This window comes from Mytilus galloprovincialis, chromosome 12 (assembly GCF_965363235.1).
Source record: "Mytilus galloprovincialis chromosome 12, xbMytGall1.hap1.1, whole genome shotgun sequence".
NCBI classification, from domain to species: domain Eukaryota; kingdom Metazoa; phylum Mollusca; class Bivalvia; order Mytilida; family Mytilidae; genus Mytilus; species Mytilus galloprovincialis.
This window is the reverse complement of record NC_134849.1, coordinates 30,294,787-30,309,676: the sequence shown is the minus strand read 5'-3', so window position 1 is coordinate 30,309,676 and position 14,890 is coordinate 30,294,787. Positions and strand designations below refer to the sequence as shown.

At 32.6% G+C, this 14,890-nt stretch overlaps 1 protein-coding gene across 2 annotated transcripts; it reads right to left on the bottom strand.

Moving 5' to 3' along the window:
* Positions 1–3,486: 3,486 nt before the first annotated feature.
* LOC143055422 (solute carrier family 25 member 32-like) lies at positions 3,487–14,890 on the bottom strand. Of its 2 annotated transcripts, none has more exons than XM_076228562.1 (7): positions 14,575–14,890; positions 13,870–14,041; positions 13,359–13,447; positions 11,007–11,173; positions 9,983–10,096; positions 9,440–9,585; positions 3,487–4,237 (listed from the first exon to the last, which is right to left on the bottom strand). In XM_076228562.1, exons 1-7 carry the CDS (start codon positions 14,729–14,731, stop codon positions 4,069–4,071), a joined length of 1,014 nt encoding a protein of 337 aa, XP_076084677.1. In that variant the 5' UTR covers positions 14,732–14,890; the 3' UTR covers positions 3,487–4,068. The 2 variants fall into 2 exon arrangements, with proteins under 2 accessions (XP_076084677.1, XP_076084678.1); XM_076228563.1 differs by lacking the exon at positions 3,487–4,237 and adding an exon at positions 7,161–7,484.

Genomic DNA, 14,890 nt, shown 5'->3' with positions numbered 1-14,890 from the left:
AATAAGTAACGAATAGGTAACGATAGGCAATAGGGAATTCAATAAGTAACGAATAGGTAACGAATAGGGAATATGGAATAGGTAACGAATAGGGAATAGGGAATAGGTAACGAATAGGGAATAGGGAATAGGTAACGAATAGGGAATAAGGAATAAGTAACCAACTTGACGTCCATAACATTTTCATATGGTAATACTCAATTGAAGTAGAATGTTAAAAAAAAAAATAACAATGTTACATTAGGGAGCTACCATTTGATTTTTATGTGGGGGCTAGGATGAAAATTTTTGTCCTGCATTTTTTTTTAGTTGTAATCTCTGTCCTGCCTTTTTATTTTTCACTCTGTTCGGTCCTGCCTTTTTTTTATTAGTTTATCCTGACTTTTTTTACCTAAATTGTCATCCTGCCTTTTTTTTTGCAAAGTGTCTCATCCTGCCTTTTTTTTTTTACTCAAAACTCCTGTCCTGCTTATTTTTTCAAATTTCATCCTAGCCCCCCCCCCCCCCCCCCCCCCCACATAAAAATCAAATGGTAGCTCCCTTAGATGGAAAGAAACACAACATATAATAAGGTTGTGAACACATAAGAAAGAAAGAAAATTATACATCGGAAAAACAATAATAAAGTGTATGTTTCTGAACGGACACAATTATTTTAGATAAAAGTATTACTTGTTGAACAAGATGTGTGCTATCATATGACAAATCTTTTGCTACTGAGTATATATGTAAACTAAGTAAGTTTCAGAGTCAGCAGACCGTGACTGGAGGTCGTGGCCAAATAATTTCCATGGCCTGGAGACATTCCAATGCTAATACAACTGGACCTACTAAGTTATAAGCTTATGTTCCCTTAAACTACAGTGGCGGATCCAGGGGGGGTTCCGGGGGTGCGCACCCCCCCCCTTTATTTTTGCCGATCAATGCATTTGTATCGGGACATATGTTTTGCACCCCCCCCCCCTTTTGCCCTGGGTGCCCTGGGTTAGCACCCCCCCTTTCGAAAATTCCTGCATCCGCCCCTGAACTAATTCATTGCTGACGCCGCCTCTTGAAAAAACACATCAAAGTCTCGCTTTTTTTTACATTTTAACAAAGAAAATGGAGATAAGATAAGACAATCCTACCAGACAGACCTGTAAACCATATAACTTAATACTAAATACAGTAGACATTATGCTTATAGTATCTGAGAAATGAGGGACCTCATGGGGTTTTTGATTATGTGATTACTTGGCCGTTTTTTTAATGATTATTTGATTATTAAGCCAAATATTTCATGATTATTTGATTACCTAGGACTGTATTTTTAGTTTGATTATTTGATTACTAAAGATAAGCAAATATTTAATGATTATGTGATTATATTGGCAAAAAAATGGTGATTATGTTATTACTAGGACCCCCCCCCCCCCCATGAGGGGCCTCAGAAATATACCTCATCATGAAAATAGGGTTGAGATCAGATGAACCTTCAAAGACAATAAACTGCTATCACAGAGATATATGTCTCACCTTTTTGTAATTTTGATTATGCAAATGTTGAAAATCAAAATAGCAATACTTTACCATCTTACATAAGTTTTGCAAATATTCAAAGTCAATGAACCATGACTGAGTTACATGACTAAACAATCCCATGTAAATGAGATGTGTCAATGCTAATACAACTGCATATCAAATACTATTGACTTATTATAAGTCGTTCCCAAACCTAAATACGATACTGTTGTCATGTCATTAAAGATTGCATGTTGTGGTGTTAATATTGATTCACTTATAGGGTTTTTGCATCAGAACTAAACACATTTATTCAAAAACAAGTTGTTGGTATGACACAGGTTTTGTTCTTCTCATATATGTTGTGATGGTATGATACTAAACCCCTAACGGGAAGGATTGTGCCTGATATTCATATGATGAAACCATAATCTTTCAATCAGTTTAATTGAAGTCTGGAGCTGGCATGTCAGTTAACTGCTAGTAGTCTGTTGTTATTTATGTATTATAGTCATTTTGTTTATTTTCTTTGGTTACTTGTTCTGACATCAGACTCGGACTTCTCTTGAACTGAATTTTAATGTGCGTATTGTTATGCGTTTACTTTTCTATATTGGCTAGAGGTATAGGTGGAGGGTTGAGATCTCATAAACATGTTTAACCCCGCCACAGTTTTGCGCCTGTCCCAAGTCAGGAGCCTCTGGCCTTTGTTAGTCTTGTATTATTTTAATTTTAGCTTTTTGTGTACAATTTGGAGTTTAGTATGGCGTTCATTATCACTGAACTAGTATATACAAGAGTGCACACGCTGAAATGTCTCGCCTTCTATACTATAATTATTGATATTATGTTGATAGTCCTAAGTATACAGCTAAGCTTTATTATACAACTGTCACATAAACTTAACATTAACCAAGATAACTAAACAAAGACCAATGAACCTTGAAAATGAGGTCAAGGTCAGATAAACCATGCCAGGCAGACATGTACAGCTAACAATGTTTCTATACAACATATATAGTTGACCCATTACTTATAGTTCAAGAAAAATAGACCAAAACACAAAACTTAAAACTGTGCAATGAACCGTGAAAATGAGGTCATGGTCTAATAAAACCTGCGCGACTGACATAAAGATCATGAAATGTTTCCATACACCAAATATAGTTGACCTATGGCATATAGTTTTAGATAAAAAGACCAAAACTCAAAAATTTAACTATAACCACTGAACCATGAAAATGGGGTCAAGGTCACATGACTATGCTCGCTAGACATGTACACCTTACAATCATTCCATACAACAAATATAAAAGACCTATTGCATATAGTATGAGAAAAACAGACCAAAACACAAAAATTTAACTATAACCACTGAACCATGAAAATGAGGTCAAGGTCAGATGACACCTGCCAGTTGGACATGTACACCTTACAGTCCTTCCATACACCGAATATACTAGCCCTATTGCTTATAGTATCTGAGATATGGACTTGACCACCAAAACTTAACCTTGTTCACTGATCCATGAAATGAGGTCGAGGTCAAGTGAAAACTGTCTGACAGACATGAGGACCTTGCAAGGTACGCACATATGAAATATAGTTATCCTATTACTTATAATAAGAGAGAATTCAACATTACAAAAAATTTGAACTTTTTTTTCAAGTGGTCACTGAGCCATGAAAATGAGGTCAAGGACATTGGACATGTGACTGACGGAAACTTCGTAACATGAGGCATCTATATACAAAGTATGAAGCATCCAGGTCTTCCACCTTCTAAAATATAAAGCTTTTAAGAAGTGAGCTAACACCGCCGCCGCCGCCGCCGCCGCCGCCGTAGCCGCCGCCGCCGGATCACTATCCCTATGTCGAGCTTTCTGCAACAAAAGTTGCAGGCTCGACAAAAACGCTTGTCTGGTGCAAATACAAAATTTCAATCTATGATGAGTTTATATACTGGACTAAAAACTAAACACAGTCTTAAAGTTGTTTTCATAATTTTATAGTTCTATTAGCCGTAGCAAACAAAACAAATCAGTGTTTATCATTTCAACATACAATTTTAACACATAAAATAAATCTCAGTAGTTTAAAAAAGTAAACAAGAACATCCATCACTTTCAACTTCACAAAAAGTCACTTTACACTATATCAACTAACACGGACATAAATTACTTATCAACTCACATATTCCTCTCTCTCACTAAAAGATGATGCCCTATCTTACAAAGCCTTTTTGTATGACATGCCTTCTTTCAACATCAGAGATTTCTGGCCTTGTAAGAATTGGAATACAGCTCACATACTGGAATATGATATCCCATCTTATAAGGCCATATTGTATCACATGCCGTCTTTCAGTTCTAAAGGGTTGGCCTTATGAGAAGGGGAATAGAGCTCACATACTGGAATATGTATTGACAAAAATAAATGCAAGTATAAATGCTTATGAAACTGGGGAAAAATTATGACTATCACATTAAAAAAAATCTTTAAAACTAAATATTTGGAAATTTACACTTGAATGGATAATGTTTAATATCTTCAATGTTAAAGCATTGATCAACTTTCATCGATTTCTACATCTGGCTCTGTCCTGGATTCTTTTTCCTTTCTATTTTTAGAATACGTAATTATATTTTCATATACCACAAACGTAATGCAGCAAGCTGGAGTCACACGTAATAAATTTGGTTTCAATCCTTTATAAAATCCTGTCCAGCCTTCATACCTGCAAAAACCAAAATGTTTCTTCACTGAAAAATGAAATTATTTACCCTGTACAAATAAATTTGCGAACATCAAATCATTGACTTTATGTCACAAAATATTGCTGTCCCAGAAAATGTTCTTTGTGAGATTTTTTATACCACTCATGTTCAAATCCCTCTGATTTTGCAATCAGAAAATTTTCAATTGAACAATCTGAACAGAAAATTATGTTGTTGGGAGTGAAAGAAAAAAAAGAATAAAACCACTTCCAAAGAATTTTTTTCTGGAACAACATTTAGTAGTAATAGAGTGGTAGCAGCTCCAAGAGTAGAGAATTATTAGGAACATATTTTTCACAAATATAACATATGATGCATGTTCTATTACATACAATACTGTGCATTCATTTATTTTTCTTGGTACTTTTTTTCATGAATTTTTCATAACTTCAAAAGTCATGCTTACACATCCATAGAAAATTTGCCCTTTGTTGAACTTAAATTCCTAGTTCACCCAAAAAATAATATACAAAAATTAGTTCCAGAAGCATAATCAATCCACAGTATTCTATATAACTTTTCACACCACTCTTTCATCATTTACACTAATTTGCTCTTGCATTTCAGATCTAAAAGCACATACATTCTAACTTACAGACAAAACACTACAATGAGGTTTGACCAGTGGTCAAAATCACACAATAAAGCTGCTTCAAATTAACAACCTACACCATTCAGATTCTGTTCTCAATATGTCTGTATTTTACTCAAAAATACCATGATAATTAAAATATTTACATAAATATCAACCTCACATTTATGATAAAATAAAAATGTAACAATTTTTAATCACTTTTTCATCAAATATATACATAATATCATTCTGCCTTGAAAACATGGAATGTTCAACATTTCTTAAATTCTGAAATCTGATTGTCCTGATTAACAACAGATTTCTGTAAGGTATGTATAAGAGATTGTCTTTGTGAGGTTCAGTTTATAGCTGAAGACCTTTAATAAACTCATAACATATAAGGACAGCTATAAAGTGCTTTTACTGGAATAATCTGCAATTCATATCAATTCATATGAGTTTTTATTTAGAGATCCAGCCCATATCCTCTCTTTTCCTGAATACTGTAAATTAAGAAATTATTACACTGTTTTTATCATCACGAAATGCTATAATGTTATATTAATCCAAATAATTTTAACTCGCACTTTGATAATTTTTTATATGAATCAAATAAGATTTTTTTCAAATATCGCAAAGATTAAAATTGCATTTTAGTCTTAAATGTCAAAATCTCAATAACAAATGCATGCAATGAGGGCCTCAAGGTAGATTAGCGAAAGCTAATTGAGTCACCCTCTTTAAATAAAGTCATTACTTATTTACTTACTTACAATAATTTCTGAATTTACAGTAGTTTAGATCAGATAAGGCTGAACTATTAACCTTTAGTGAATAACTCAAAAGCAAAACACTATGAGTTTCAAAAATTGCACAAAATACCTAATATCAGGCTCTTCTGTAAACAAAGCCACAATGAAAACACAGTGATATTGTTTGCATTAAAGTACTGGAGAATACAGGCTATTTCTCCTGGAGAAAAATCCCAATTTGAAAAAAAAATGCCTTAAAAATATTCCCAAAAAGACAACTTTTTTCCCAAACAGTGCAGTCTCAGTAGTTATTGTTAAACATTTTTCATTGTTAAAATGACTATATGCGCAGATTTGAGGGTCTATTTATGTATTCTCACTGAGAATAATGGGTCTTATTTCAAATGAGGGTTTACCTGCAAATTTAAGTTCCAGTCAAATTCTTGGTTTATTAAAAATTTCCCAATTTGATAAAAATGATGCATATTTTCCCAATAAAAAGGGTAGAGGTAGTTTTGAAAAAAGCCAACAATATCACTGAAACATTGATATCCTTTAGTTAAATGCAACAACTAAACAGTTGTATCTACCCAGCAATAAATATAACTTGTGAGACTTGCTACAAAGTAAACTCATGAAAAAAATGACAATAAATAATACAGACAGGGATTTTTTCGATAAAATACACATTTCTTTGGGGTTGTTCCATAAAAATATACATAAAACTCAGAGAATACACAAAACACATGATCACACTGCCGAATCTCCTCTGTTAGTGAGTGTCAAGTACAGTGAAAGTGTGAGAGAAATTATAAAATTGTCTCTATAAATGGTTTTCTCATTTGCAAAGTGCCTTCCCAGGGTACCATGCATGTTTTAATGGAACAACCCTTACACTTATGTTTATATGGGAAAAAAATAACAGATATATGCAGACAGAAACTAGAGAGAAATCTATTTCAATTGATTTAACAGGGTTGAAAGGCATTTTATATACTCAGCAGTGCTGACATTAAATATAATTTTTTAACATTCTTCCTCAAAATTCTCAATTTTTCTTTATTTCTAAATAGAAAACAGCCTTTCAATAATGCTATTTACTAGTATATCAAATAGCTTTTCATCAACAACAAGAGACAGTTAATGATTCCTTTTCCAAATGATTATGTTTTTCTTAAAAAGAAATACATTTACTTACCTTGAAAAAAAAATCACCATGAAACAAAATCTTAAAGACTCTGTTACAGCCAAAATGACAGATACAGATATACAATGTAATAGAGAATTTTAAAAATAGTGAGTTTTCAAGAAATATCACCTTTATACAATAATTTATTGAAAGTTCTTATATTTTCTAAGCGATTAATGAGAGTTCAGACAGTATGTTTTCTTCACAAATAACACATGGAAAATATTTTAATGTGTACTATTGTTGCCACAAAATTTAAAAAAAAACTCTTTTATTCTTTGGAAATGCTATAAATGAAAGACTATGCCCTATTCTTGTCCAGTTTGTCACTTGTTGACAACACTTTTATCAGGCTTGAAAACCAGATCTTTCTCTTCGAGAACAGCAGCACATATTGTTTTCGGTAAAATAAGTATCTCTTCAAAGTAACATGAGTGGTCAAATTTTTCACAGTGTTTTCTTTCAGATATAATATCAGAGATACCATTATCACAGTGAATAGGTAGAATCACAATCATCCTACCGAAAGACTTCAATTTCAATCTTCCGAGCTCCAATTATTTTCCAGGCTCTCTTCTGTTTTCTTCAGATTAGTGATTTTTTCCATGATTAGAAAGACAATCATTACATTTGGAGTAACGTGCCACATGTACACTCCACACCCTTTATAAAATCCCGCCAAACCTTCATACCTGTGTTAAACAAGATGGCATGATGCCAGGCACACAAAAACATAATATACAATTCGTCAAAAAAATAAATATAATAAGATGTGGTATATATCTACCAAAGACCAAATGATATATATGTTAGCAAGATTTTAAATTCATTATTAATTTATTTGCATACAAATTACAAAACTAGTAAAAACAAGAACTGTATTTTTATTACATTTAGGGCTATTCCATTAAAATATATGTGAGAGGGTATGAAGGGGCTTTCAAAATATCCCTACAACAAAAAAAAAACATTTTTTAGATAATTTTGCATAATGGTTATAGAGGAATACAAAAAAAAAAAGACCCATGACACATTCAATAACTAAATTTTCCTACCTACCCACCCACATACATTTTAATGGAATAGCCCTAATGGTGAATTCCAGAGGACGTCAACATATTGATTCTGAATGAAACACATTTTTTGGGTGTTGATTTTAATTGTAATTGTCATAAGATTTCTAATTTTTATGGTATAAGTTCATCATTTGATTGCATACATTTTTATATAATACACTATGCAATTCCCATTTGTTTTCGATCTTTTTGAAAACTTATCATTTTTACCAAAAAATGCTATAGTCGCTGTCACGTAAAATTGGCACCCTGTTTTTTGTCAAAATTTTCTTAAATATCGACCGTGTTTACTAAAGATCATGTTTTTCAATAAGCGGAAGAAAAATCCTGTCCAAATATCCACTACTGTTCTACCTTTTATTGTGTTTGCACTGTATAATCCTGACCTTCACATAATCCAAGATTATTTTGTATGGTGGAATCCGACATTGTTATTACCGGAAGTGTTGCCGTGGAGTTCCACGTGCTCTCCACTTTCTTGTGTCTCTCTGAGCTTTTCGCCATCTTTACAATAAAAGCGCGGGAAATTGTATCATCAATGACAATAATACCGGAGAGTAACGAATGTTATGGAGTAAGGGATCCTCATAGAAACCAAGATGGCAGTTTTACAATGTAAATAATCTTGAAAAATGTGAAGGTCAGGATTGTACAGTTCAAACACAATATAAGGTAGGACAGTAGTGGATATTTGGACAGGATTTTACTTCCGCTAAATGAAAAACATCATCTTGAGTAAACACAGCTGATATTTAATTTTTTTTTAAACATGGTGCCAATTTAACATGACGGCGACTATAAAAGAATGTAAATTAATTTTTTTCCCCTATCTAGAGCTATTTTTTATTGGTAACTTCTCATTTAATACCCAAGTTTGTTTTGATGACCATTTATTTTTGTAATGTAATCTTGTCATCTCTATATATAATACAGCAATAGTGTTATCATATCATAGTATACCTACCATCAACAGTTATGAAGCTGAATTCAATATAATTTGTGAGATACAAATTTTCATGAATTTAGTGGATAAAGGTGAACAACCAATTTGATGTTAAACCAGAGAATCATCAAATTCTCTTGTGTCTCTATAGGCTTTGAAAATTTTCATGCAGACTTTACCAAAACCATGAAATCAAATTTCCACAAAAGTTTGTATCCACAAAAAATAAATAAATCCATAGCAGTATGTTTAAGAAAGAAGTACTACCATGCAACACTTTTCAAACATATCAACTTATTTTTTGTGTGAACCTTGCCATGTTCTGAACTGAATTTTTTGCATAATATAACATTACTCTTGTGAACATTTAAAATATGTGGAGAAATATTTATTTTACTGGAATGGTCTTCGATATCTTTTTTTCAAAATAAAACATGTTAAATATCTGCAAACTTATTGTTGAATAAAATTTTTAGGCATTTATCAAAAAATTTAAATTCAAAAACAGGACATGAATATAATTAACAAATAGTTGATGATAATTTTTTCATATATTACAATGCAAGAAAGATTGTGTAAAAGTGTTGCAAAGTATGTGTATCAAATTGACCTTTGACATTATACACACCTCCACACTTGTTTTAGAACATCTATCACACCATTATAACTACGATGCTGGTCCTGTAGCCGTGACCGGACTACTTGGTAGGGATATGTAAGGGTCGCAGCAAATATTTTAGATAAAGCTGCAAATGTTAAATACTCTGCAGTGCCCTGTGAAAAGAGAAACACAAGTGTTAGAATGTTTCATTTAAGGAATGACTGTCATATTTAGTTTGAAATTCCATTTTAAGCCGTTGTAAGTCATGAAAAAATGTTGATGACGTCATGGTCACATGACAAAATTGTGTCTATGAGCTGATATACAAAACACTGTCAGCATATCAGAAGATGTATTACATCCAAAATTAAATTATTTCTTTGTCACCAGATCACAGCTATATGTTATTCAAGAAGTGTTTTTGATATCAAAGGCACACAGTTTTCTGTCAGTTCTAAAAGTTATCAACAAAACCTCTCCCAAAACTATATATATATTCACATGCATAAATAAGATTTCTTTCTTATCAGAAAAACTAACTTTAGGTCCACAGTTGTCTATTGTACTTACTAATCTATAATCTATTGGTCTATTGAGGTACTGGTTAAATAAAGTCTTCATTTCTTCATAGGCCATAAACTGCAAAGCACCATGGGAGATTCCAAATATACCTGGTACAAAACCCTGAAAAAACATATTAGTAAACATTGCATATCAATAAACCTTTTTAAAGGCCAGACATTATTTTGCACCAATAAATTTCCCTAAACTTTTTTTTGTCAAGAAGCACAAAAATAGAAGTACAGTAATAACAATATGATTACAAGTTTGGTATTACAGCAAGTACAATCTATCTATATGGTGATGTATTGAACTTATGCTTGCTAATTTGTTACCGACAGTACATAGATATCACAGATATTTTAAAGGTGTGAAATATGATATTTTGAAGGTGTGAAATAGTATATTTTGATTGTGTGAAAAAATATTTTTTGAAGGTGTGAAATATGAAAATGAGAAATAGAAATATGCTGTAAGTTTATCTGATTCAAAAATTACCTTGCAGAAGATGTGTTTTAGAATATAAATTTATAATTGCCAGTAAAGATATATGTATTTCTTCTTTGCTTTTTTCAATAATTTGGAGACAGTCAATTATCTCCCTTTGAAATAATTTTATAACTGCCAGTGTAACCTCAGACGCTTGCTTTCTGCTTGATAGAGAAGCCATCAGAATAAGATTGCATATGAAGTGATATGGGATTTATTTGCTTAGCTACAAAACTTTGAAAAAAAATGAGCTTTTAAACAAAGATCATAGAGGCTATAGCCAGTGAAATATGAATTATCTCCCCTTTTCCATAGTTTAACCATGTCAAGAGTTTGGAAAATATTCCTCATGAACTGACTGAAGACCGAAATATTTTTTAAAGGCTCCAAATTTCAAAATAAATGCGAACTTTTCATAAGAGGACAGTGATGTAGGGTGGTAAAGGGAATATTTACGAACTAGTTGAACCTTTAATTAAATTACAAGCTTTAATTCCTTAAAATATCGTTTTAGAAAAAACAAAGTTATATTACATAACCATACCCGATATAAACCTCTTATTCCTTCGTATTTATAGATTTTCAGTAAACCATCTAACATTCCTTTGTAATAAGTGTTGCCATTGGTCTTGGGGGAATTCCCCTCATACTGTAAACACATTCTTGTTTTGGTCACCCATATTGGATTTGTTAGAAATAATGTTAAAAGTCCTGAAAAATAATAAAAGCAACACATTAATGGACATGTTATAGATTAAATAAAATCTATAACAGTTTTGCAGAATATAGTCTCATCTCTATCTGTAAAATGAAACAAATTAAAAATGGAATAAAAAATTCAGAAATACTGTAAATTCAGAAATTATTGCAATATTTATACATTGTTTAATGGCAATAAATGTGAAGAGTTACATGGCCGACCCCCCCCCCTTTTTTTGGACAATCAATGCATTTGAATGGGGACATGTAGTTTGAATCCCCCTTTGTCCTGAGTTATGAACCCCCTTTTTGAAATGACTGGATCTGCCCCTGAGTTATATAATGAAAATAATTTCAACTCTCATTTTGATTTTTTTTTATGAATTAAACAGGTTTTTCTCAGTTTCACAAAAACTGAAATATCATTTAAGTCTTACCTATTAAACACTATCACAATAACAAATGCACATAATAACTTCTGACATTATAGTATATGATTTGATAAAAGTTTCAAAAAGGAATAGAGATCATATAAAAGCAGAATGTGTTCCTGAGACAAAGCTTCCCCCACTGACACATATGTAATTAGAGCCTATGTATTCATTCAAACCTATTAATGTTTGAACACTCACTACCTTTGAATCTTCTAGCAGGTTTATAGTACATAAAATTGAGAATGAAAATGGGGAATGTGTCAAAGAGACAACAACCCGACCAAATAAAAAACAACAGCAGAAGGTCTCCAACAGGTCGTCAATGTAGCGAGAAATTCCCGCACCCGGAGGCTTCCTTCAGCTGGCCCCTAAACAAATATATACTAGTCCAGTGATAATGAACGCCATACTAATTTCCAAATGGTACACAAGAAACTAAAATTAAAATAATACAAGACTAACAAAGGCCAGAGGCTCCTGACTTGGGACAGGCGCAAAAATGTGGCGGGGTTAAACATGTTTGTGAGATCTCAACCCTCCCCCTATACCTCTAACCAATGTAGAAAAGTAAACGCATAACAATACGCACATTAAAATTCAGTTTAAGAGAAGTCCGAGTCAGATGTCAGAAGATGTAACCAAAGAAAATAAACAAAATGACAATAATACATAAATAACAACAGACTACTAGCAGTTAACTGACATGCCAGCTCCAGACTTCAATTAAACTGACTGAAAGATTATGATTTCATCATATGAACATCAGGCACAATCCTTCCTGTAGGGGTTTAGTATCATACCCTCATAACATATCGTCGCTGTTATGCAGAAACCACGTATCTAAGGTTTTGATAATTTTTCACCAGGCATTAAAAACTGAAATCTTTTAATCGATTATTTAGAATTAAATATGTATGTTCAACTGTATGCCAAAATATCTGATCTTCTAACCAATCAATTACCAAGACGAGCAAATATTTCTGCACCTATATTGTTTTTTCAAAGCTTTTCATTATTTTTAAGCTATATTAGCTTTGAAAACCTGAAATTGATAAAACTGTACCTGTTATAATATAATCTGCCGTGCCATGTGTTTTCTTTTGAGATACAATATTTTCGCACAACAAAATGTCTCACCGATCCGACTACACTTTTTCGTCTCGTGTCAGAATTCGAGTAAATGATTGGTTAGAAGATCAGATATTTTCGCATACAGTGGATCATACCTATCTAATCTTAAATAATCGATAAAAAGATTTCCGCAAAAAATTGAGATACGAGGTTTTTGCATAACAGCGACGATATATGAGAAGAACATAACCTGTGTCATGCCAACAACTGTTTTTAGAATAAATGTGTTTAGTTCCGATGCAAAGACCTTATCAGTGACTCAATATTAACGCCAAAATATGCAATCTTTAATGACTTGACAACAGTATCGTAATTATATCCCTTCTTAAGAAGTCTATTCAAAGGTTTTGTAAGTTTATGAGGTGAATACTGACACCTTTGTGCTTTATAAAGAATATTTCCATAAAAAATTGGATGTGAAATACCTGAACGTATTAGAAGTCTGCATGTTGAGCTATATCCTACTTCAGGAGTCCCAACATTATTAAAGAATATATTCTCACTTACCTGCTTCAGGAGCTCCAAAATTATTTTAGAGCCCCAGCATTATTTTAGTATATTTTCACTTACCTGTTCAGGAGCTCCAACATTATTTTAGAGCCCCAGCATTATTTTAGTATATTCTCACTTACCTGCTTCTGAAGCTGCCAGCATGTTTTTAAGAGGTCCCAAAGACTTTTGAGTATTACCATCCTGCATCCATGTTTTTACACCATTATAACTAAAATATAAGATAGCAAACTAATTCTATGTTTCCTCCCTCCTCCAAATCTATATTCCTAAAAAGATTTCAGTGAGCGAGTTGGACAATATTTATTGCAATGAAGATTTAAGCTTGGATATACAGTGTAATGCTTTGTGTGTCATTGGGTGATTGGGTTCACCGTTGTCATCTTAGTGAGTGACAATAATTATTTAAAGTTGATTTTCTTTTTGGGGTTCTCATTTGCTCTTAAAACTTCATAATTTTATTTGTCTTTCTAACTTAATGCTGACCAAATATGAAGTCATTTAATTTGTTTAGCATGTGTTTAGTAGTTTTAAAATGAGAAGATGTAGGTCAGTAACACACTATGTAATTATATATACAATGTATGTGTATGTATATAACTTGTAACTAATAATAACAAATATATATCTTACAAGAAAAAGTAGAGTCCCCATGAGAGTCCAGCTCCCCATACATTTGGTGTCACACCCTGGTACAATCCCATCATTCCCTGACTCTGTTTGATGGATCTAAATGCATCGACAATGCCTTTATATTCTGGACGAGCAGCTCCCACGACATTACCACCCGCTGTTCCTTCACTAACTAAAAAGACCAACATAAATTTAGCATTATATTACAATGTATATACATATATATATGTATAATAAGAATTGAAGATAGAACACCACCACAGCTTATAAATACAAAAAGAAAGAAGTTCCTGTGGTCATGTGAATCATGCCAAATGATGTTAACGATAGTTGGTTTTTTTATGAATAACGATAAAATGTACACTGTCTTCATTGGTCTTTTAGACAATAAAAAACCAACCTGATTTTGACGAATCACACTAAAATCTTTTTCCAAAAATAACGGTTAATGATAATTATTTGAGAACTCTGAAGAATTGTAAGGATCTTTGACAAATCAGGGTAGAATTTTTATCTATTTGACAACTGACAGTAAGGGGCATTCTTGACTGTTTTTTTAGAGGATCAACTGATCAACAGCAAATTGCATAAAGCATTTTATAAGAGAAAGGTGGTGTATCGTAACACTAACAGTAACAGTACTCAACAGATACGAACTATGTAAACAACAGATTTGCATAACAGAGCATAATACAATGTACGTACCTTGAAATCTAATTTTAACTAAATCCAGAGGATGTAAAACAAGTGTGGCCACTACTCCCCCTGATACACCAGCAACCATATGACTGAGATGGCCATCCCATAAAACACTAGTACGTGGTCGCGGCAGCCTAAGAATTTTCCTCGCGTTATCGTCCATTTTCCCTAAGCTTTCTTTCGTTTAAAAATAAAAATGTTTGTAAATTAAACAACGCACTTGTCTTTCTGTGCATTGTTTTTCCCAAGCGATGTTTACGTGACCATTTTCTAGGTAAAGGTTAAATTTCGGTCAGAGTACAACGGAAAAATCAGAAAGAGT

Excerpts from the sequence above, each read along its gene's own strand:
- LOC143055422 (XM_076228562.1), bottom strand. The coding sequence starts at position 14,731 with ATGGACGATAACGCGAGGAAAATTCTTAGGCTGCCGCGACCACGTACT. Across the intron at positions 9,586-9,982 it reads GACCAATAGATTATAGATTA|GGCACTGCAGAGTATTTAAC; the intron begins GTAAGTACAATA and ends CTCTTTTCACAG. Across the intron at positions 4,238-9,439 it reads GTTCTAAAACAAGTGTGGAG|GTATGAAGGCTGGACAGGAT; the intron begins GTGTGTATAATG and ends TGGTTTTTGCAG.